Here is a 26020-nt window from a genome sequence, read left to right as displayed (position 1 = left end):
AGAAAGAGGAAAGAAAAATATTTATTTTGAAAATTTGGTTTTAATAGCAATAAATTATCTTTAGACAACCAACTTACTCTTGATATTTACGTAAATATCTGTTTAAAAAATGTCAATAACTAGACATATTTTTAGTTTTTGCGGCATTGAACCTTTCACATAAGTTTAAATAATTATAAAGAAAGCCAAACATTCCCGGGTTACGAATAACCTGGCAATATTTGAAAATCTCCTACTACCACCACAGTAAGCTGAAAATGTTGCTCGTGTTGTGATGGAGGACTTAGCCAGTCGAGGAATTAAACACACTACGCCTGGGTGGGACCCAAACGCAATGCCAACTCAGCCACTGACCGGTCAAATGTATGACCTCCAAAGGTGGAGTGAGCAAACTTGCACTTCAAGCGATCAATGATAAATTTGAACTGTTATAATACCCCAGTAATGCAATCTCCCTAGAAAGTGTGTACATTTATTACTGGATTTAATCCCAGGAGCACAAAGTCACCAAGATGTGAACAAGCATTAGCAGTAACAAATTATGAAACAAATTGGCATAGTTTATTTGAATCTATTAGGAGCACAGAAAGTCAGGAGGCATACACTCTATATAAGCACATAAACACTGCCTACCTAACCGTACACACGTAAAAATATAAATAATATTAAAATTATTACTTTACTTTAAAAAATATGCCTCAAATTAAAACCCCTACGGGTCAAAAGTAGGAACTAACTATGCATAATGACGCACATGTCATATTCAAATGTTGGCTGTATTCTACACAAAAGTAGGAACTAACTATGCATAATGACGCACATGTCATATTCAAATGTTGGCTGTATTCTACACAAAAGTAGGAACTAACTATGCATAATGACGCACATGTCATATTCAAATGTTGGCTGTATTCTACACAAAAAAGTACATATATGTGTCATTGTCAAAAAAGGCAGTGTCTTTTGGTACAAATCACAAATGTAACAACTAGTGATATCTGTTGGTACCTCTTTTAATTAGTACAACTTAAGTAATGAATTAAAAATCTAATTATGTTGGCTTTCTTTCATACAATTGTGCAGTGGAAAAAAAAATAATTTTTATATATCAAGTAAGAGCTTGTAGTATTTATTTAGTTTATTTATGTTTTTTAAAAATAGATACATAGTTTTCCATGTTTTAATACAATCTTTATACATACCGTTGGCTTAATTCGTAGACTGTGTAATTCTTTAATAAGTTTTTAGTGCCATTTGGTGTTAAAATCTCATTTTCAAATAAGTCCAGCTTCGAACAGTAAAACTCAAAAATAATTTTAAAAAATCCACTTTGTTTTTGAACACATGTTATGTTCATAGTGCCATTTTTCTGAATTAAGTAAACTTCCTAACTCCGTTTTAAAATACGAAGCCTTAAATTACAAATGTTTAATGATTGAAAATAAATACAGAAAAATATGGTAATGTTCTGAACATAAATAATAACCTGTCTTTCATTTTTTTCACTAAAAGGTTTTTGTGGCCCCTGTAAAATTTGAGAAATAATGGTAGTTACGCATTCTACATTTATGTTTTCGTAATTGTTTAAATTTGTTTATATTTTCTTCTAATTTTATTTAATACTACATAATGTTTTTGTGCAATATCCTGCTCCATACATCAAAGACTTTTGACTATGGGTTTTTTTTTCTGAAGGAGATTCTTATTTCATTTATTTTCCTCGTCTTATGTGTGCGTTTGTTCTGTAAGTTTTCAAATTTTCTTTGAAAATCAATTGATGTACGGCCATTAATTATTTTGAGGATTAAAAATAAAGTATTGAAGTAAATAATTTGTTTAAATGTATAAATGATGCGGTTATTTGGACACTTGCTGAACTGTACTCGGCGTTGCTGGGGGTTACCCTTAAGAGCTCCACATATACCATCCGAGACTTTTCTGCGGGTCCTTTTAAGATATATAATTCCTCATAAGGTTTAGCCAGCATCAGCAATGTAAGAGCCCGAAAAATACTTTTTTTACTACTTGATTACAAAACATCGAATTTTCTCTAGTTTCTATTAAAATAATTTGTATGTGTTATATATCTTAACCTTCCAGAAGAAATTCTCCCCTAACCCCTATCAAAAACCCTATCAAAATCCGTTGCGTAGTTTAGAAAAACTAAGCTCACAAACAGACAGACGCGGACAGCGTCTTTGTTTTATACTATTTAGAAATTCGATGTGGCAGGAAAACCCAACCATCATCGGGTAAAGCCAGCAACCTTGCCACTCTAAGCGAAAACTTACAAGGTATGTTGTAAGCTTTTTTAATATAAATTAATTAGCTATTTTTCTCTAAGAACTCTGTGCATGCTACTGCACGAAGTGCCAGGGATGTGACGAATAAGAGTTTTGTGTGAGTGTGTGTATATGTGGTGACTCACCCTCCTCCGATGGTGATCATTTTGGAGTCGGCGGCCATGAATAGCTCGGCCCCGTGACCCACCCGATCCTGTCCCTCGGCGCAACCCACCCACGGGTACTTGGCCCGCTCGGGGTACAGCGAGAACAGGAAAGTCTCGCCGGTGCCAAAGTACGCCTGACGGTTGCCGCGCTCGTCTCGCATGTTGCGCTCGTACCATCGCGACGAGCAGTATGCCCCAAACACCTGCCAAATTTTTATAATCAGCATTTCCACATAAAATCAACAAAAATTTAATCCCAACTGCTTCCAAATGCCCAGAATCAGTAGGACTATGGCAAACTGAGAATATCTTTCACATTGGAAATATAGATTTATTTTGTCCCAAAGTAGGATCCGAGATTATACGCCCTAACGGAAGAAATATGTATGTCGAACGGGATTGGAAAATAAGTATGGCTTAACTTCTTGATAAAAATAACGTTAATTGCCAATTGCCAGATTGCCAAATTACAGATACTGTATTGCCAGATAATGTGTTCACATATTTAATAAAAAAAAGTATATAATCTACCATAAGCAGTTTCTTCAGAATAACTAGTTGTATTCAGAGAAATGATTTTTTGATAGTATCCTTAACCCGTAGGGGCCGATAAGAAACTACACTAATTAAAAAAAAAAAATTGATAAAGTGACATTTTTATTTTTGTCTTTAACTGACCCAGTAGAGGTAGTATCCGAAGGCAAAATGAAAGTATAAGGACAACCCTGAAATTGCAGTGCTTTGTATCGGGCACGATATGCAGCACACGCAGGACTTCAGCAACTAGGGGTTAAGGATACGCTGTTGAACAAGAGGTTAAGTAAAGGACAGCCTGATAGGATGAATGAAGTCACATTCTCTGTAAGCCCCTTCTTCCACAGCGATACGCTTTTGATAGTATCCGATACTCAACAATTCAAGTATCTTTAGCGACTACCGCCGTACATCTGCGCGGAGGTTCATGCACAGGCACACATTGTCGACATTTTGTAAACTCATCGGCGACGCCATTCTCCCCCGACCAACTGGGTAAAGTCGTCCCTACTCCCTTCATCAAAGATTGTAAACATATTACACTTGCGTCAGACATTCTGTAACAATGTGTGTGCTTTAGATCAACGCTAGGAACAAAATAATCAACGAAGACGTTAGGGTATAAAAATGTGCTACAGCTACATCAACTATTCGGATTTAGAGGTTTATTGAAGCATTTTAGTTTTGACTTTTTTGACATTTTGAGAATTCTACAATGATTGGTGGTCTCGGTGATGCGGGTCTCGTGATTTCAGTAGTGACATGGACTGCATAAGTTGTTTGCAATGTCAGTACACAACAAGAGTATTGGATACTTGCAGTATGATAGAGATAAGGTATCGCAGTATACCTGTATCAATAATGATGCCAGTTCTTTAGAGCACCTACCTCCATTGAAACATTTGTAGAATAAAAACAGAGTGTCTTTATTTAGTAATGAATTGAGTCAGTGGTGTATACTAACCTCATTATTGCAGGTCTTGATCATGAGCAGCGTGGGCTCATGTTGCTCCACACGCACATAGAAGGTGGTCAGTGAGCAGCCGTGCTCCTCAGTGGTGTACAGCAACACCGGCTGGTACATGGTAATGCGCACTGGCAGCCACGACCACAACGTGAACAGCTAATGAAATCATCATATTACCATTAGACAATATTAAAAACAAACATTCTTTTTTTTAAAATTCAATACAAACTTTCAACTAAATTCCAAAGCAATTGTTTCCATCCCAACTTAGCGATAATTTTTATTTTTTTATTAAAAGTTTTGATTTAATGCCATTTTGCTGTCTACGATCATGGAAGTATTTCACCAAGTCAATCTGTAGCGAAAAAATGTTGAGTAAAGCCGAATGTCATGCATATGTTAAAATATTGTTTTTTAACTTATCTGTCTCTAAAGGAAAGATTGGAAACAATCGCGGTAAATTTAGTGGAAAGTAGAATTGCTCAGAATCATGTAAACAAAATTTTACTACAGATTTTTATTTGATTTGTCTTCTAGACAATCACTAGCTGAAAAAAAATCATTTTCTAGTGAAGGATTTGAACCACTATATTTTTTTACCCTCGGTTTTTACTCCGAAAGTTGCAATGAAAATAAATATTAAAATAGGTCAATCAAAAATATTCTTTGATATTAATTTAATAACAAAATTACTTCACATGTTGGACTTATGATTATTCAAACAAAATTGTCCCAATTTGCATAAATTTAAAAGAATTAAAATTTCGAAAGTAATACACATTACATTAAAGAGTCGACATATATGACAATAATTAATAGAAAATGTATGTAGAATAGTTATTTTCAAACAATGATCATGCTTCTATGTTGTCATTCAATGAAAATAATCTCATTATTAGTGGAATATTAAACTCGTGTTTGAAGACAGTATTTTGGAATATTATTTGAACAAACATGGAGTTAAAGAAGGTACATAAATTTAATAGAATTGAGAAGAAACATTGTGTAAAGGGTGCACATATGAACAATATAGGTGACATCTACGTATTGCTAAAATATTTTTTTTAAATACACAAAAAATATATTAAAACACTACAAAAAATCATAAACTAAGGTAGATAAAATATGTACATAATATTAATATTAAAATATATTATTATCATTGGTTGGAGGTATTAATATTAATAATTATTGATTATTACAAATGCAGCACAAAACAGCAAAGCATACAAGGGAAACATTAATTAATGAAGAAAAAACATTGTACTATAAAGCCGTGTGTCTCCTGCGACACTGTTTGCACAAACATTGAACCAAATGTTTGTGCGAACATGGAAAATGGGGGTGTAGTAGCAGTACACAGTACAGTTTGGTGCAAACATTTTGTTCAATGTTTTTGCAAACAGTGTCGCAGCAGACACGGCTTACGGAATTGGAGAAAGTCTAATGTTTGTAGGAACGTACATAATGCAATTATATGCAGGGTCCAACAGGGGAAAATGATACTATAGATGACAATGATGTTTTATTTTATGAAGGAATATAATTTACCACTTCCACTTTGTGAAAAAACAATTTGAGAGTGACCTGCATTGTTTTCATCGCCCAATTTTTGAAGGAAGGTAGTTTTAATACTGTTATATGACTTGTAATGTTCATAAAGAGCAAATATTATCAAAAAATATATTGATAAAAGAGGGATTTGAAGTATGAATCAATTAAAGTATGTAATACAAAAAAGTGCAAAAGGCTGGAGAAATTAACATTGATAAATTAGTAAATATACACGGTAAACAGAATATCGTAGATATATATAATACTGTACAAGCGGAAAAATGGTGAATCTACATCACATAACTTTTTATGATTTGAGCTTTCGTCTCCAAAATGTCCAAAGTTGGAATTTTATAGGTCAAATTTGAAAAAAATCAGTCGCTGAAGAGTTAATATCTGCTTAGTATCTTTTCAGATCGAAAGAAAAAAAAGTTTTCTATATGATGTAGTATTACGAGTTTCCCACTATTACTACAATTTTCCGGACACCGTGTATAAGAAATTGTTATTAGATATGTATAAATAATTATGAATTGGATAAGATACATAATTTATAGAGTAGGTAAATTTAGCAAATAAAATCAAAGTATATGCACTACAAAAACACACAAGAAAAAGGTTTATTGCCACGGCTGGGATGAAAACTCTCAACAGGGCACTTTCTCGTGTTTTTCTAATGGATATAATTTGATAATATAAATTACATAACATGTGTAGATGATGATGTGATAATTTAGTGTTGGATTTGATAGAATAGTTTGGTTATTAGTTCTCTGTTGAAGAGGAGCAGATTAGTGGTGCTGTGGTATTGTAGTGTTGATGGTGTGGAAGAATAAAATGTGGGTAAAAGGTGTTGTGGCCAACCTGGGCATGGAGGTCTATGAAATGGAGACCGTCACCAGCTAACACTTGCCTCGTGAATGGGAACCAACAAGCGAGATATAAATTGTGGGATGTCTGTGGACAGTATCATGCAATGACATCATGCTAAATAATGCGCTCTTCATAAATAATAACAAAAATTAAATGATTTCAAATTTTCATGGCTATTCTGATGATTGATGTTTGGGGTGTTGGGCCTTCGGACAGCCTAGCAGTTTCCGTCAACAGTTTTGTTTAGGGGTCAGCACTCAAAATGGCGCTAAATGCTGCTTTCTAAATTTGTACTGCGAGCAAGATAAACTACAATGATTTATGTAGTTAGGGAAATGTTTAAGGTTTCCAGTAAATAAAAAAATAAAGGTATTTTTTCTGTATTTTATTTGTCAAAAAAATTAAATTTTTGTTTTTTAAAAAAACAATTTAAAATGTGCCATTTTTGATATGCCGCCAAAATTTTTGTTTTGTTTGTTTTTGTTTGCGAACACGGCGTTGTTGACGTCACGCTGGCCAATGTCGGTGACAGCCGTCTTTTTAATAGAAAAATTGTTTTTTATTATTGTATGACAGCTTATTCATCCAATTACAGTAATGTCTTATCAGCCAGTAGCGTTTTCTACATTATAATGACACTCTAGCCTATTTGAACCGATTAGGAATGTACAGTTTAAAAAGGTTTTTAAAATCAATAACTATGAATTAAAATTACATTTTATCTAAAATTCCAGTATCTATGAATTTAACAAAAAAATTTAAAGTTTAAATTTAAAAAAAAATGATTGCTGTAAATTGTTGACATTTTCCTAACTATTTGTATAGAATTGCTTATATTACAAATTTACAAAGTGCATATTTTTTTAGGTAGCTGACATCGATGTAATGTTCATGTAGCGGGAGAAAGCAAAGCATTTGAGCATTGCCCAATACCCCAAAATTCAACCAACAGAACAATGTAATGAATTATAAAAATTAAAATTTCCTTGCTCGGGTACACACAAATGCGTCTTATATTATATTTCAAAATTGTTATAAAAACGATTATTGAAAAACTTGCAGCAAAACATGAGAAGTCTACCTACAAATGACTACTGTAGTGTGATAACATAGAGATTACATGCAAAGTCAATATTGATCTAGACTCAGTACAAATCGAAGACGGCTAAGCAAGATAAGTTTATGTTGTCCTTAAGGAGAGTATACACATAGATAGAAGCTAAGCTATTATTTAAGATTTGAACAACATGTGAACTAGTTGTTTACCGTTTGTAGTGTTTTTATCACTCCATTATCTTTAAATCTAAAAATAAAGCCAAAGAACTAACTGTGTATCAGTGAGATTTTCTGAAGAACTTCTTGAATTACACATTTGCTGGTGGCGTAATAAATACATTTTCAAATCACGGATAAAATAATTCATATATATATTTTTAAATTTGTGACTTTCATAAGCATAGGTTTGTACTGAATCTTATTCTGTGAATAATTTTAAGCTTAAGCTATTGTACACACGAATATTCATGCTCGACAGTTTAAATCGATTGACACATGTTGAATTGGAACTATTTTTGAGCAGCTCGACACAAGACGCCATAGAAATACCACCAAAACTTTCTACAAAAATGTAAATTGCTGTCGAACATGGAGCGCAAGAATTGAATCATTTTCGCATCGAACAAAAAAGCATAAACGGAACACACATTGAGACATGTTTGAATGAAAACCATCAGCATGAACAAGCGTGGGTACTTAGCTTTACGCTACCAGGCAGAATCATATCTAAAGTCAATACGAAATGGGCAGTGCAAAGAATGGAGATCGACAAATTTAACAATTTTTTGTGTGACAACTTGTGACAATTTTGAATGCTTTAGATATGAATCTAAACAAATTTGAAGAAAAAAAAAATACTAAAAAATACATTTAAAAACCAGTGACATGCTGTGACTTTTCGAATTTGATTCGTGATTCATTTTTGGGGTATTATACCGTGTAACAATTCTTCCTTCTTTAGTCAACGTTTCAGACAGCATTACAGTTTTCATCATTTTTTTATATTAGTTGCCATTGCAAAGTTTGTACATAAATGATGTAGGTATTGGGGCAGATGTGTAGATTGTAGTAAAGTTCATGTAGAAATTATGCCGTGTTACACGCGTTAATCCTCTCCGGGCATCTTTCGATACCGTAAATAGTTAAAGCTATGTGGTTTTCAGCCTTCATAATAACCCAAAACTGAATCCCGATAATATTTTTGGCCGTGAAAATCTAAAATAATAACAAGTAGAGTGTGAAAAATTAATGCATAACATTTTTTTTCTGGAAAAAATCACAGAAGACCAATCAGTTTTACAAAGTATTTAAAAAAAAAACCTAAATATTAAAAACTAAAAATGATTGTGGATAAAATGTGTACAGCTACATATTATGACATCTTATCAACTATAGTTTACAGTATAATAGTTGTTGCCGCTTGTCCTAGAGTGGCAGTGCGAGTGGGGGGAATGGGGTGGGGGGCTACAGCAAGACAGACTTACTTCCCCCTGGTCGACCACCTGGGAGTTAATGGTGTGAATGGGGAACACGCCGACCGCCAGCGAGCGAGGGCCCGGCGAGTGAGCGCCCTGGAGGGCAGCATGGCAACAGACACGCACACCATATTATCACACGCTCAACAACACCAAATCATTGTTTTTAACTTACCATCTTTAGCTTATATTTTAGCCACTATTACTTTACTTTTAAAAACACATTTTTTATTTAAATTTTCAATACCACGTTTTAGTCTATTATAAAAGCCTACCTTTATTTATAAAGCTTTTTTATCGGAAATTAAAAAAATGGAAACTGTTACATTATATTGGAAAGTGCCAATTTCTGATAAAATGATAAACCGCTCTATCCCATCATGAAACAGTTGCGCGGATCAGGTTAAATTGATAATATATATGTATATTGTTATCAATATTACATTATGGAATAAAGATCGTTCTTATTATAATTATGTAACCTTTTTGTTCTGAACTGAAATAATTAATTCAAATTATGTAGGTATATACATTCTTTCCGAATAAACCCATCACTGTGTCAAATTCTTTCTTTTTATGTATTTTTAATTTTAACCCAAGCACCGCCAACCATCACGTTAGAAATAGGTACACTGCGTGGCTTGATTTTGACATATATAATTTATCATTATGTTGATAATGTCTTTTTCAAATTCATGGATGAAGAATTACTGACCTTTACATTCTGCGATCTGTGCTGATCGATCACACACATATGTCTTGACTTTCAAATCACTTACATATTATGCATCGTCTTACTAAATTAGATTCTTACTCGCCCGTTTAACATTTGTACGAAGTCGGCCTTGAGCCTGGTTTAAGACCGTTTTAAACAAACAAACGCCATGGTAATAAGTCAAGTTTTTCACTGTTCTGACTTTATGTGCCAAGTAATATTTACACCGCGTTTATAAGGAAGTAATGTATACCCCATTTGTAAGAATCCATAATGTGGGCAACATGTGTACATACTAGTTTTATTTTCAGGGAATAGGAATAAAGCTGGTTAGGTTTCAATATTGGTATACAAACAGCTATGTAAGAATAAAACAGCAAATCTATGTAGTTACGCCTTGTTGCAAATTTCCGTTTGTGGTTTCTTCCTCGGTAGACCATAAAACATCACTTAACCTAACTTGTGTGAACAAGATTGACGGAGATTTGTTGTAAGCTTAATGATTGATTAGAATGGTGAATCCATGAAAAAACACTGAATGAACGATAGGAAGTATCAATTAGTTGTTTTAATTAAATACAACAAATACAACCCAGGCAATAAGATAATTATAATATACCAATACCATTTGTTTACACGTATCCTCAGACAACCTCTGGAAAACCAAGCAAACACCATCACTCACTTCTCACTTCCTGATTCTTTACACAATTACGCAATCACCATAAAAGGGGGCTTAAAGTCAAACAATGTTATCTACAAAAAACATATAAATATTTATTATTCTAAACAGTAAAGTCAATATATATCTATAAAAAAACATACCAATAATTCGAAGGCTAAACCCATAGACATATGAATATTAGTAGACCTGCCCTAAGTGATTAAAAGCGTATTATTCCCCACTCCCCATACCGGTTCCATTGGAGCCGGCTGGGCTCGCGTATGGCTTCCCGTGAATCTTGAGAATGTGACGTCATCATTCTTGTTCGAACTAGCGTCGAGCTATGGTCGAGGCATTTTATGAAATAACACGGCAAAATAGTGGCTTGTGATATGAAAACTTGTAAAAATAGATGTGAAAAAGAGAATAAACCCAATTGTCGTATTACATTCCATATGTAAACATCATTTTAAGCTTATTCACGTCGTATAATATGAATCAGTTGTAGAAACATATACTATCACATCGAGCCAACATTGGTCGAATGTAGCGATTCTCAAGTGTGCGTATCGTTGTTACTGGGAAGTAAATTATGAACACTTATAAAAGTGTCTTAACTAAATACTTAAACAAAATATTCGACTCTGAAAATAGAAGAAATTTTTTTTTGCCGAATTTGGACTTCGCAAATTTGTTCATAACGTGGCGAGTAATTTGCGCTCCCATGTAAAAATGTCTATTCATTCAAAAGCAGATTTTACTTTTAAGAACTAAATGGTGATATTATAATGCGAGATGCCTATATACTGTCAGATTGATTTATTGACGAATCACAGTCAGCTTTACCCCCTTCGTTCTTCAACAGTTGATTTTACCCCTCACCTTTAATTTCTAGTCTATATATTCATGTCTGTGGCTAAACCCTTCAGGCTTTTTAACATTTTTACCTACAAGCAAGTAAGTCCCAATGACAGTGAAATTTTTTATGGAATTTCAGAATACTTTCGATGTATTTAAAATAAGCTATATATATCTTATATTTGAAATTGTCGTAAAAACAAATATTATTCAAGAAACTAGATAAAATTATCTTTCAGATGTTTGTATTTGAAATAAACATTTATATTTCTTAGTAAAATTTTTAATATCACACATGAAAATGTTAACAAAAATACTTACCCAAACATTTTATAAATTTCAGATGAATGCATGTATGTCCACGTTGTGAATACGTGATTGCCACCAAAAGTTGATTGAATGCATTGTCATCGAGTCTATCTACCGAGTTTATGTCAGGAAGTGGGTTAACATCCATTTCTTATATTTGCATTCACTCATTCACGAAAGCACAATCGAAATTCAAATAGATTGATTTTAAATGGATAAAAAAATACTTTTATATCTGTACTTAGGACGGGTTGTTTCGGAGAATCTGAACAATTCATCAAATTTCAACATTCATTTTCGGGTTCTGTGAAAGATTTATTCAAGTTCTGTTTTTATATCATTGTAGGCTAGTTGCTTGACAAAACTGAAATAAAAACAGAACTTGAAAAATCTCTCACAGATCTTGAAAATGAACGTTGAAATTTGATGAATTGTTCAGATTCTCCGAAACAACCCGTCCTTAGAAGGCTCTAATAAATGCGATGTTTGTAGCTAGTGATGTCTCTCAAAGGGTTTAAGTCAAACAACACTATCTACAAAAAAAACATGCCAATACTAATTATTGGTATGTCTTTTCGTAGATAATGTTGTTTGACAAGCCCTCGAATTGTTGGTATGTTTTTTGTAGATAACGTTGTTTGACTTTAAGACCTCGAACTGTTGGTATGTTTTTTCATAGATTACTTTATTTAACTTTAAGGCCTAGAGTTATTTGTATGTTTTTTGTAGATAATATTGTTTGACTTTAAGCCCTCGATGAAAGAGAGATTAATCAATAGAAAAATTACGTTCATCATTTACCATTATTATTAAACTAACAGACTTGTTATGATGACAGTACGTAATATTATAGCCAACACCTATTATTTTTGCAATAATTAAAAAAACAACCCCCAGTGATATAAAAACCACATACCGAATTTATGTGTAACAAGATTTAAATGATCCATACATGAAAACTTTAAAACATTTTGATAATTTTCCTTTGGCATAAAAATCAGGCAATCTTGGATGAGATTCAAGAAAAAAATCTTATTTTAAATCACGCAATCTTAGATGAAATTTAACATCAAAATTATATTAAATCTAGCTTTAAAGTTATCATGAGTGGAAACAAGACAATAAATTTAAATCAATTGTAACAAACGTTACTGAATCTGAAAAGATCTAACCTGATACAAGTTAGGAATAGATACATAAAATATTTTCTATGTAATAAATACTTCAAATCAAAATCAAACCCGTATCATTCCCAAACCAAACACCAATATAATAATTAATTGTAATTGGGAGGGTACATAATACAAATAGTATTCAATTTAATAATAATATATGTAATATTGAAAACCATCATAAAATATGATTTTGAATGGTACAAATAAGGGCAGGGCATATGGCAGTAATGTGAGCGTTTGTTATACCTCTCGGATGGTGAGCGTGTGGGACATCATCTGTATGTTGACCTGCGATTGGCTCGTGGGCAGATTGTCGGTTGATCGGGATCGGACCAGCTGCCGGGATCCGCTGAGGACCGAGCGGGACTTGAGCACCATCTCCGTCTTAATGAATACCCGGGATATGTACTGGGAACTGAAATGTTTACAGATTGGAAATCATTTAATCTTCATTTTACATATACACGGTGTCGGAAAACTAGTGGTAAAAGTGGGGAAACAGATAAATCTACATCACTTGGAGAACGATCAGGGGGTTGTAAAAAGGTGCTTATTATTTAATGAGCAGGCAGCGTTCTGCTGATAAATAAGAAAATCCTTTCTTCTCTCAATCGAGCTTTAACTTAACGGATGACGACGACATCGACAGGCAGAGGCGAGCACTGAGCATAAAAAGCAACATGCTTAGTAGAAGATTTCGACCCTGCAGCCCGCAGGTGAAAAGGACGCTATTCTCAGCTTTCTGCACTACCTTGTATACTTGCGAGCTGTGGGCCAATTTTAATAAATGAACCATGGAAAGGCTTCGGATTCAATATGATAATGCTAATCGCATAATGTTCGGACTTCCAAGGTACTGCAGTGCCTCCTCGATGTTCATGGAGGGGAGAGTTCCCGGCTTTGCAGCCCTAATAAGAACCAGGGTAGCAGGAACGAGGCGAAGGATCAACAACTCTAGAAACGTCCTCATCATCGAATCCCGCCAGGTCTCAGGATCGAGCATCGAAAACCATTGGAGAAAAATATTGGCCCATGATTATCGCTCCGATATACCAATAAGCTTACAAGAAATGTAAATATTTTATGATATCACTCTCCATTCTATATATTTTCTATATATTTCCTTTAATTTTTCTTATGTTTTATTTGCGTTATCAAACTTACATTTTATTTTATTTGTACTTACTTAAATCTCTGTATATAACATTGTAGTTATATTTTATGGAATGTGTGGGATTGCACTCATTCTGGAATAAACTTTTATTATTATTATTATTATTATTTAAATTGATTTATATTTGTAGCATCGATGACGTGTTTGGGAAGTTTTGCATTTGTACCTATATATATAATATATGTACACCTGGGCTGACGGCAATGAAATAAAAAAATAAATAATCAAATCTGATTTAAGATTTTCACGGCCAAAAGTATTTTTGTTATTTATTTTTGTTAGTATTTTTGTTATTCAAAAATAACACATCTGCCCTGATGATGGACACTGCAATGCTGTCCGAAACGTTGGCTAAAGAAGGAGTTAGCGCAACACGGCATAACACCCCAAAAACAAATAACAAAAATAATCAAATCGATTATAAATGTGATGTAGATTCACCAGTTCCCTCTAATACCACTAGTTTCCGGACACTCTGTGTAAATAATGGTATTGTTGGCAGCATATTTGAACAGTGTACGGGTGATGGCCACAAAGTTTGGTGCATCTTCCAACTGATAAGGAAAACAAGGAATGAATGGAAAATGAATACAAAACTGACTATATTATTACATCTATTTTATTCAATATTTTTTGACAATGTGCCAAGTAGACAATATACATGTCATTTTGTTGCGAAGTGCGAAAATGAATCACATGCTCCCAGCAACAAATGCAGCTGCAAAATATTTTTACATTACCTAGGTACATACAACATAACATAAAGTTAGTCATACAGGCGATTAAACTGTGTGCACGTAGAAGAAATTGTTCTTCACCGACTTGGCGAAAGATGTTGCTTTGACATTCACACAAGTGCTAGCGATTCTTCTATCAATTTGTCATTTACACAATATTTTTGTTGTTGTTGATTTCATCGATACTTGGAATATACCTACACAATTTTTAAGATTTTTTTTCATGAATGTTTGAGGAGAAAAAGACTTTAGCGCAGAGATGATTAAATTACAAATTGTTTTCCTTTCAAATGTAAATGAACTTAAAATATCGGCATGACCACTCGAGTGATTTTACAAAGTTTTACAAAGTCTTGGGTGATCGCACGTCATAATATGCCATTTTTCTTTACCTTTTGTAAAACATTTATTTAAATTTTTTGAAACATTCCTGCGTATAACAGTTATCATTGGTAGAAAACTGATATAGTGCTTTCCTATTTTATCAATAGATGTCTAAATTCCGCCGTTTAAAGCCTGAACTGGACTGTTCTACAATTCTCAGAGTTTTATTTCTTTCTGAACTGAAGTTTTTTTTTTGAACGCGGCTATGATGTAAATGTTTGTTTTATTCAATTTTTATCACATATTTACACACCAGTGCATTTGTAATTGAATTACCCATCTATCTAACGCGTTTTTGACTCGTGTGAAGTGGTTTTTATTCAATATTTATATAATCAAAGTGTGATTTCTCTGTCACGTGTCTTTTGCATTGTCAAATGTCATGTAAATCGCTGTCTTATAAAACATTTTATCGAATCAAATAAAGCAAAAATCGAGGCTATTCTTACTGAAAATTGTTTACAGTGAACACATGTTTCTAAAGCAATACCAGTTATTTTGTGGTGAAAGTATCTAATATCCTAATTTAGTGAATTCAATTTTGACAGTTCCATCTATCTAACGCGTTTTTGACTCGTGTGAAGTGGTTTTTATTCAATATTTATATAATCAAAGTGTGATTTCTCTGTCACATGTCTTTTACATTGTCAAATGTCATGTAAATCGCTGTCTTATAAAACATTTTATCGAATCAAATAAAGCAAAAATCGAGGCTATTCTTACTGAAAATTGTTTACAGTGAACACATGTTTCTAAAGCAATACCAGTTTTTTTGTGGTGAAAGTATCTAATATCCTAATTTAGTGAATTCAATTTTGACAGTTAGCGAACCCAAGATGACTATAAAATATTTTTTCATACAAAACTTTTAGAATAGCTGTTTACGATTAAAAATTAAGTCTTGTTATATATATTTGGATCTGGATTATCAAGTAGGCCATAAACAATATACAGAAATATAAAATATTCAATGTTGACCCAAATAAATGTTAAGTATGGCAATTTTAAAAGAACTAACACGCAGAATTTGCGTTTTATAAAGTTTATGATTTTTTTATAAATACTTAAATATGGAAAAAAAACGGCAAAATATAGGTGAATTCATTGGCTATATAGCACTACAATCGTTTATATGTCTTCATATTAAAATTTAGAGGCATGATTTTTTTTTATGAGGCTGGGAAATTTCCAAAACAAATGCTTAGAATTGCCGAGCGCTGGACACATTTCGGTTATTGACGCGATCACTTGAGTGGTAATGACATTTGGCAAAATTATCTAGTGAGCACAATCTTGTCAGATTTATTACAAACTCTGAATAGCGAAAATTGTCTTATCACTCGAGCGATGGCTACCCAAATTTGAGTAGGTGATTTTTATGAATCAAAATCAATTATAATTTTTCTAACTGTGAAATCTAGGTGGATGGATTGGCTTTAAATTTTGTATTAATATTTGGAGGTATGATATTAATTATATTGAATGGTCGAATCGAAAACCGAACACCCGGAAATCTCCCTCGTTAAAGTGGCCATGTAAAAAAAATAATTTAAATGGTCAGCATAATATTGAGGTATTGTTCAGCTCTAAAATGTTTACTGCTGACAAATATAGTCAGTTTTAGCAGCCACTTGTGGTCAGCGAGTATAACAACATTGATCAGCAAATAATTGCAACGCTAACCTAACCTAAAATAACATAACATAATCGAACCACATATTGAGCTTGATATTCTAATATTATGATGTCCAAATGATTTAGATGTTTTTCCTTGCTTACTCAATATTTAAATGCCAAATATTTAAATGGCAAATATTTAATAACTATATTTTGTGGATGAGGCTTTGCCAAAACTGCAAAAGTGTTAATTTTAAACGCAATTACCTCAGTGCTCTGATGCTGAATGCAGTTCTCAGTAGTTTAGAGGGAGTAACGGGCATGTTTCTGCAAAACTTATTCAAAGTATTCTCCACACCATTCTTAGTCACTTCACCACTCCACTCTGAGCTTGTGTTGGTTGTATACTTGTAGAACAGTATGACGATTGCCAATGCCACCCTGTACAGGACCTGAAAAACAGTAATCATTCTTCACATTTATAGAATTAAATCGTCAGCTAGAATAATACAATGAAAGTAGTGTGTTAGGTTGCTGTTGAAAAATATCACAGAGTATCATGTGCTATTTATTAAATTAAACTAAAAGTCATGTGCTTTTAAATGTCAAATAAGCATCATGCCATTGTGGCATGGATAAATAGCACTCGGATAGATCATTTCATATGAATAGGAGAATACTTGTAGATGTTATTCAATATTCAAACAGCATAGTTTAAAGAAAAATTCACTAAACTCGTCATAACAACCTACCCATTTGATTAATAAAACTATTAAAAAATGTGGCTCTGTTCAAATTTTATTAATGATACATTCATATCTCACGTGTAACCCCAGCAGCTAACGAGAGTGCTTCATATAGCTGCACCCACGCTTATGTATTTGTGACAATTTTTATAGTAAGGGAGTATTATGTAATTCACACTAAATGCCATAGAAAAAAATCTCTCTAGAATCCTTAACAATTTTCCACATAGACATATGAATATTGTAGACCTGCCCTAAGTGATTAAAAGCGTATTATCCCCACTCCCCATACCGGTTCCATTGGAGCCGGCTGGGCTCGCGTATGGCCTCAAGTGAAATTTGAAAACGTGACGTCATCATTCTTGTGCGAAGGTAAGTAAATTATGAAACATTTGTAAAAGTGTCTTAACTAAATACTCTGAAACTAACTACGACTCTGCAAACAGAAGAAATTTACTTTGCCGAATTTGGACTTCGCAAATTAGTTCATAACGTGGCGAGTAATTTGCGCTCCCATGTATAAATGTCTATTCATTCAAAAGCAGATTTTACTTTTAAGAACTAAATGGTGATATTATAATGCGAGATGCCTATTTACTGTCAGATTGATTTATTGACGAATCACAGTCAGCTTAACCCCCTTCGTTCTTCAACAGTTGATTTTACCCCTCGCCATTATCTTCTCGTCTATTAATTCCTATGTCTGTGATTTTCCATAATTTTATCACTTCAAATTTCTTTCAGTAAAAGCAATTATGTGGTAAAAATTATGATTCATGTAATAACCCCGTATTTCTAAATAGGCTAGAGCAAGAGCATTTGTTTCAATTTTAATGAACAACTTATTATTGTACCCAAACAAATATATATATATATACGGGCAAAGAATCTTAAGATTACTAGTTGTTTAAATATGTTACCTGCTAAAATTAAAATTTGTATTCAGTTTGTATTAGAATATTATATGTAAGCAGAAATAGCTGACATGTTGATCGGAGACTTTTCTCTACTTTCTGTAAACATAATATGCATGTATTTATATATGCAAACATTCCGGAAGAAATTCTCTAAATGATAGTGAAAGAACTAAGCGCACAAACAGACAGATGCGGATAGGGATTTTGTTTTATACTATTTAGACATTTATGTTGTAAAGATTTAATGTTATTTATATTAAAACTTTGAAAAAAAAATATCCATTAGTCTAACTACTAAAAACTAGTTTATCAAGACTTGTAGTATTATTTTGTAAATTTCAACATTTTTCAACACAATTTATCCTACCACATAACACATTTTAACTGTGTGTTTTAGTGAAACTTCATAGATCACATAATATATATATATTTTTTTTTTATAGTGAATACCTCACAAGAGTCCCAACTGCTCCCGTCTGGAGCCAGTGAGACTATGGCATCCGCAATTGGGGGATGTTGTGAGGCTGAAGGTAAGTGGGGAAGGGAAAGAGGAAGGTGGGGAAGTACCTGGCTATTCAGATCTAGTCACTAAACACGGCTAAAGACATTTGGAGCAACGTTTCAATTCTGAATGGTGGTCTTACACCAGGGCGATACTGGTAGTATCTTCCACTCTGGAACGTGCCGCAAATATACTATATATTATTTTAATTAATTAATTGTGAAATAACACAAATTAATCAAATAAAATTTATTTGCGCACGCCGGGTTCGAACCCGCGACCTTCGGAATGGCAGTCCAATGCGTTACCACTGGACTATGCCGGCCGTCTATATTATTATGCGACATCCGCGTACAAGTATAGCGGCCGATAATATTTAATATTTGGCTAATTTATATAGCGCGAAATCACCTCAAGGGCGATGGATCACATATACACCCATGTAGGTCAGATTAAGCTTGGAACGGGAATCAAGCTAGCCACGTGCTTGTTACCTTGATCCCCTCATGGAAGAAGCAGTCCATGACCCTGACGAGGTGGGGGAAGGGAAGCCCGGAAAGGATCCACCACTCCCAGTCGGCGTACACGCGCTCGTGGCGTGGTCCCATAGAGCGCGAAAGGTGCGCCCATGCTGTTTTCTGAAAATATTAAAATATCATTACATAGACCACTCCTACAAATTCAATAAGACACAAGTAAAACCATACATATTTAGGATTTCATAAGCCATGCATTCACACAGAGAAAAATTAAACATAACTAATCATTTATTCTACTAACACTCCTTTCTTCGTTCATTCGCTCTACATACTCAAACCATCTAAGCATCCTTTTCTTAATCTTACTTATTAGGCTTACATCAGCCTTGCATTCTTTGCAAATCTCCGCACTTCTCACACAATCGCACACATGGGTTTTAGCACACATACACCTCAAGGATATCATATCCACAGCATTCAGTCTACTTTCATTCTTCCTCTGCCAGTTCCATCCTTTACTGTCATACATCAGTGTAGGTACAAGCACTCCATTGTGGACTGATAGCTTCACTTCTTTGGGTAGTTTTTTGTTAGCGCAAACTGCGTTCAGTCCTCCATTAATGGAAGTACCTGCATTTACCCTTCTTTCAAAATCTCTATCAGCCTTCCCATCTCTCGTAAACATACTTCCCAAATACACAAACTCATCCACCTACTCCAAGTATTAATAATTCTTCAATAAGATAAAGTTCCTGAAAAAGCAATTTTAATAAGCTTCAATAATTTCGGATATAATAATTCAGAATATCCAAGATGGTAATATTTTTTTTGTTGAAAAAAACAGAATTTTTTGGCATGTTTATTTTTGAAATGTTACTTGTAGCACATAGAGACAGACATCGCTAAATAGGGAAAAAGCAGTAATTGTAATAATAGAAAATTAACGGAATTTTCACAATTCAATAATAAATTGTGGTATTTGTGTATGTGGGTAGTAAACACAGTAAATTATCTCAAGTTGACTCCATAATAATTATTTCAGCTTTGTGTTACCATTAATCTCGGTAATACTTATGTTTCCCTCGGACATTTAGGAAAATTTGGAGATAAGTCAACAAGTTTATGGTTTTGCTGATGTAATTATTTACTGGCTTGGCAATACATCATGACTAAGTAAAAACACTAATATTCAGCCACCAGAACAGGATGGTTATAAAATAATAATTAATTATTATTAGCATCAAACCAAATTATGTTAGGAATTTTGTAATAAATGACTGGAAAATATCGAAAACTTTGCTTCATTCAAGAATGATTAATGTAATTGAAAACCAATCTGTCGAAAGTAATTTATTAATAAATAAACATGTTATCTTGCGTCCTTCTTAGCTTGAAGCTGTCTAAAAACATTGTGGCAAGCAATGACGTTACAATATATATATAGACGCGCTGTAGAAATCTGAAAGTGGCAAGCCAAAAGCAAGACAATTGTATTGCTTTCGATTTCGAAATAAAAATAAACTAAAAACTAACGGAACTCAATATTAGATAATTTTAATAATCTATATAAATGCAATAGTATCTGTGGCTGGCAGGCGGGCAGGCGGCCGGGCACTGTGGATTTGATTTTTAACAATCGGAGATTGATGAATTTTCGCATACTTGACCTGAAAATAGTAAAAAAAAGGTCACTGTCTACATCAGATTTCGAAAAACTTTGCGTAAAGCCCGGACAACGTCGCTAATGTAAAATTATAAAAACAAAAAAGTTGAGAAAAAAAATTTAATAATTAATTTGAAAAAAATAATTACTAATTTTACTTCGAAATTTATAATAGAGATTATGCCTATCGCCTTCTTATCGCCAACGAATACGATTTTGTTAAGTCAGAGGTAGACTGAGATACGAATATTGGCGTCTTAGTTAGTATCTTCAGTAGTATAGTGGTAAGTATCCCCGCCTGTCACGCGGGAGACCGGGGTTCGATTCCCCGCTGGAGAGATTTTTTTCTTGTTTTTTATATTATTTTTTCAAATAACTCATTACATAACCTTATTTTTTTGAAATTACAGGCGTAAATTCCCATTCATCAAAAATTTGCTTTGGACGAATGAAATTTGTTCCAATTTTGTACCAGGCAAACAGAAATACAGGTTAGGGAGTTATTATGAATTTCTATCTTATCTGAGGGTCAGTTGTTTGACCGATCGTACCATTTGATACTTTATATGTATCGTCACATATCTGCGATCAGTACCATTTTGTTTTTTTGGCAGTTGAAAGGTCCCCGTCAAACGTCGATTCTAGGTTCGTTTCTGTTTTATATCAAATTGTAATTAGCTGACAAGCTTAACAACACGATAGTAAAAAACCTTGTCTTATAACATTAGTTTATCATTAAAATAATAGAAATTCACGTTTGACGAAGTCACCAAATAGCCATTCAGCGCTTTTTATGACAATTAAAGGGTTCCCATTAAATCCCGATTCTAAGTCCGTTTCAGCTTTTGAACAAATTGTGATCAGCAAAAGAATGCTTATTAACCGAATTTATAATGTTCAGCGGATTAGAAAATTAGGATTAAGGCGATGCCATACGTAGTAATGCAAAATCATGGGTTTTTGGTTTGAAAATTTGATCGCCTAGAAATGTTTCAGATGCTTTAATTAAATACTGCGAGTAGAACACATCTTGGCCTTTGAAATAATCGAGTATTTTTTAGATAAGTCTTTTTACAAGCCCAGAAAAAAAATAATGTAAAGGCCTATGAAAACTGCTTTAAAGTTCAAAATCTCCTACTTACGAACCCATTTTCAGTTATAATTTTATTGTATAATGTGGCAAATTAAGTTATTTATAAAATGATGGAAAAATAAATAAATATTTATGCCTGAACAACCACAAAATAAAGTAAAAGGCACTTTTTGGCCATGTTTTTTTCTTGCATAAATCAAAACAGGCGGATGGTGTTAAGCGGGAATTTAAACCTTATCGCCATCTACGTAAGAGTTGTTATTGATAGCGGCTTAATTTAAAATATTACACTACGTAGTGCATCGCCTTAAGTACTTATTGAAAAGCTTCAGCGTAACAATAATTACAAGTCCCCGGCGTTGCCCGAGCTTTACACGGTGTTTTTCGAATCAGATGTGGAAAGTGCCCTCCCTATTGTTTTGAAGGTCAAGTGTGCAAAATTCCATCAATCTCGGAATAAAACTGTAGATTTGTATAAAATTCACGCCGCCTGTCCGCCACAGACACTCTCCTTCGTACAAACAGATAGATTGAAAATAATACTTGTATCATGAATAATTTTCAATGAAAGTATGAAATAGAAAGTTACAGAAAGTAAGGTAAGATTAGTGGTTAATACTGGATAAATTAATCGTAGGTATAAATTTGGGTGACCGGATAAATCATCAAAATGATAATTCATCACATCTTTAAAAAGTTATATAAAGTCATGGAAAGTGATGAAACAAAAACATTATTAACTGAGTTAAGTAGGTTAGGTTAGGTTAGATTTTTTTTCATCGTTTCTAATGACTTTATATCACTTTTTAAAGGTGTGTTGAATTGTCACTGTGTTGAGTTATCATGGAACCATAAATTTGAAGTAAATTTAATCAATCAGTTTTATAAGGCAAACAGAGGGGGTTGGGAGTTAATACATGATGAATGGTTGCTCACGCTCACCGCATGCTTCTTGGCGATCTGCATGACTGTCTTCCAGGTGACCTCGTACAGCAGCTTGGTCTGCGTCACGAACATCTTCTCTTTCGCGGCGCACAGGCTGGCCATGCAGTGGTAACATTCCTCCTCTGGAACAAACAACAAACAGGTCGATTAGTATGGACTACTTTTTATGGATGATAACTACATCGGTAGGCAAAGAAGAGCTATCAGCGTAAAAGTGAACATGTTCAGCAGAAGATTTCGCCTTTGCAGTGAAAATTTTCGTTTTTCCTTGCCTTCTGCACAACGATGTATACGTGAGAACTTTTGGCAAACTACGAAAAGAGCAGTACAGAAAGACAATATAATAACGCCTCCCGCGTAATGTTTCGCCTCCCCCGACACTGCAACGCTTCCAGTATGTTCACGGAGGTGCGAGTTCCCGGTTTCGCAGCCCTCGTGAGATCCAGGGTGGCAGAAATTAGGGAAACGATAATCCGGGAATAACCTGATCATATAAGCTCGCCTCCAGAAACGACGAATAATAGAGGAGGATAGTGTCCCGTCACATCAAAATGCAATAAATCCCATATGGCTTTATTTTCATAAATGTCTACATCTCTCATCCCCTACTTATTTTATAATGTAATGTATGCGTAATATATAAGGAATGCGAAAGACTGCACTTGCTTCCCCACACACAGGAATAAATACTTTAAATTATAATTATTTAGGGAATGTAAAGACACAAGTGAGTTATTTATTTATTTATTGACGCCCTATTGGGCTTTTAAGTACATAAAAATTACAAATTTCATTTTTAACAACAGTATAAAACAAACAATAAAAAATCGAAATAAAATATAATGATTTCTCATACATTATTTACATTTAAAAAGTGGTGGACTAATTTGGCTTTAAATGTTTTGAAGTTTAAATTAAATATGTCAGCGACATCACTTAGTTCATTGCCCAACCTATGTATTCTTTCTAACACAGAATTCGTAGCGAAGTTATTGTTGTAGAATAAAATATTCCGTCTAGTATATTTTTGAGGTATATGTAAAGATAGCAAGTTTATAGTGTCAGGGCAGTCTAACCTTGAATGAACAATTTTATATAATAAAAGGAGATCAAATATTTTTCGCCTTTCAGATAATTTCGATAAGTTAAGTTTACTGCGTAAATTGACATAATTGATTTCAATAATAGGAATACCAATTTTGAAATTAATAAAACGTAAAAATTTATTTTGAATTTTTTCAATTTGTAAACAATGAGAGTTGAAATGAGGACACCAAATGGTTGCATTGTATTCAATCTGACTTCTAACCAGAGATGTGTATAGTAATTTTATAGTTTTTATGTTATTAAAGTCTTTAGCGATTCTGAGAATAAATCCAAGAGTTATGATAGAAAATTATAGCTATGTGTATAAAACAGAGTCTCTTTGTTTGTCTCTGCAAAATATCCTCAAACGGAGAGCTCCGGCATCGTGAAATTAGCACAGATTTTTGCCTCCGTCTTTTATAATACGTCAACACATATTTCCATTAGGTCCAAACATAGAACAAGACGCCATTTTAGATGTGTTTTTTGTTACACACTAGCGCAGGGGTCTCCAAACTACGGCCCGCGGGCCGTATCCGGCCCGCCAGTGTCTTCCATCCGGCCCGCGACATCTTATGACCAGTGTAATCAAGGACCCGCGACAGCTAATGGCTAAGACCTTGCTCAGAAGGGGCGAAAACTCCGCGATTTTTTTCGTGCGAATAAATAAATATGCTCGTTGGCGAGGTACTTGGCACCAATACATTGCGTCCACAAGTATCGCGCGAATATATCGAGAGGATTTTTTTGAAAAATCTTTATTTGATTCGCAATGATATCAAGGTCTGAGAAACGAGTATCAAAAATTATCTTCAAAGCTACGTTATCTAAAGCTATATTTTCATCCCTGAAAATTCTATTGTCTACCCCCCCCCCACCCTAGGACAGAAAATATGGGTGTCTAGAAATTAAAACGGTTTTGGCCCTCTGAACTCACTGGAGTAGTCAATGTGGCCCTCCGGCTGAAAAGTTTGGAGACCCCTGCACTAGCGAACAAATTCTGATAAAAGTTTTTTTCGAAGGGAGCAAAACTCGGGGGTGTGACATTTACGTGGTGTATTACAAATTTTATTTCCATTTAATATCTAATAAAAGTACACCTTACGAAATATAAGTCGTAAATTGAAAAACAATGTGATTCTGCTGCCCTAATTGCTAGTGTATTTAGCAAATAAATAAAAACCCTGCCGCGGTTTGAAAATTTAAACGGTTCTTTTTTTTAAACAGAGGGCACCACTTACGTTTACAACAATCCTAAACTGTACGTCATTAAGATAATAAAACTATCTCAGATAATCAACTAAAAAAAATCTTTTGTTACCTACATGATGATTAAAAATGCATACATTATGTAATATATTATGGTATTTATTTTATCTGCATAGATATGTGTGAATGTGTCTGTTTGTGTGTATATACTGTGTTTACCACATAGGGGTATAAAAAACCATACTATTAACGCTCTTCATCTTGACCAAGGCAGTCCGTGCATCGGATTAAAAAAAATCCATCACGTGACATTGCTACAGTTTGCAAGACAAAGGGGTTGAGTTCTTCCTTTAACTTGCTAAAAAAAACAATAAATAATATAAATACCTACTTTGGTTCTATCGATATCTAATTTATATTGGCAAAATTAATACCTATTCATCAATACCGAAATCTACACTGGGGCTAAGTTCCTTATCAAAGCTAGGAAAACAAGTTTGTAAAAATATATCTGCCCTGACGGAAGGCGTGGTCGATACGTTGTTACATATAATATCTGCCCTGGCGGAAGGCATGGTCGATGCGTTGTTACATTAATATCTGCCCTGGCGGAAGGCGTGGTCGATGCGTTGTTACATATAATATCTGCCCTGGCGGAAGGCGTGGTCGATACGTTATTATAATATCTGCCCTGACAGAAGGCGTGGTCGATGCGTTGTTACATATAATATCTGCCCTGGCGGAAGGCGTGGTCGATACGTTATTATAATATCTGCCCTGGCGGAAGGCGTGGTCGATGTGTTGTTACATATAATATCTGCCCTGGCGGAAGGCGTGGT

The 26020-nt window shown here is 34.0% G+C and overlaps 1 protein-coding gene and 1 non-coding gene across 12 annotated transcripts in view; one reads left to right on the top strand and one right to left on the bottom strand.

The window, feature by feature from the left end:
• Positions 1-26020, bottom strand: part of sky (GTPase-activating protein skywalker) — a 206165-nt gene that overhangs the window by 4762 nt on the left and 175383 nt on the right. For 2 of the 11 annotated variants that reach the window (XM_089630948.1, XM_089630945.1), the window contains 7 exons: positions 22878-23008; positions 19201-19344; positions 16809-16993; positions 12876-13044; positions 8918-9004; positions 3948-4106; positions 2429-2652 (listed from right to left, as the gene is read on the bottom strand). In XM_089630948.1, coding sequence (XP_089487074.1) covers positions 2429-2652; positions 3948-4106; positions 8918-9004; positions 12876-13044; positions 16809-16993; positions 19201-19344; positions 22878-23008 — 1099 coding nt within the window. Of the gene's footprint in view, positions 1-2424; positions 2653-3947; positions 4107-8917; positions 9005-10248; positions 10279-12875; positions 13045-16808; positions 16994-19200; positions 19345-22877; positions 23009-26020 lie in introns of those variants that run through there. The other 9 variants (XM_089630954.1, XM_089630949.1, XM_089630950.1 and 6 more) reach the window with 7 other exon arrangements.
• Positions 21116-21187, top strand: TRNAD-GUC (transfer RNA aspartic acid (anticodon GUC)). Its single transcript has one exon. It is a non-coding gene; the product is annotated as a tRNA-Asp (tRNA).

The sequence above is a fragment of the Hesperophylax consimilis genome, chromosome 4, assembly GCF_061612785.1.
Source record: "Hesperophylax consimilis isolate HC1 chromosome 4, BYU_Hcon_1.0, whole genome shotgun sequence".
Classification (NCBI taxonomy): domain Eukaryota; kingdom Metazoa; phylum Arthropoda; class Insecta; order Trichoptera; family Limnephilidae; genus Hesperophylax; species Hesperophylax consimilis.
This window is presented reverse-complemented; position numbering and strand designations above follow the sequence as displayed.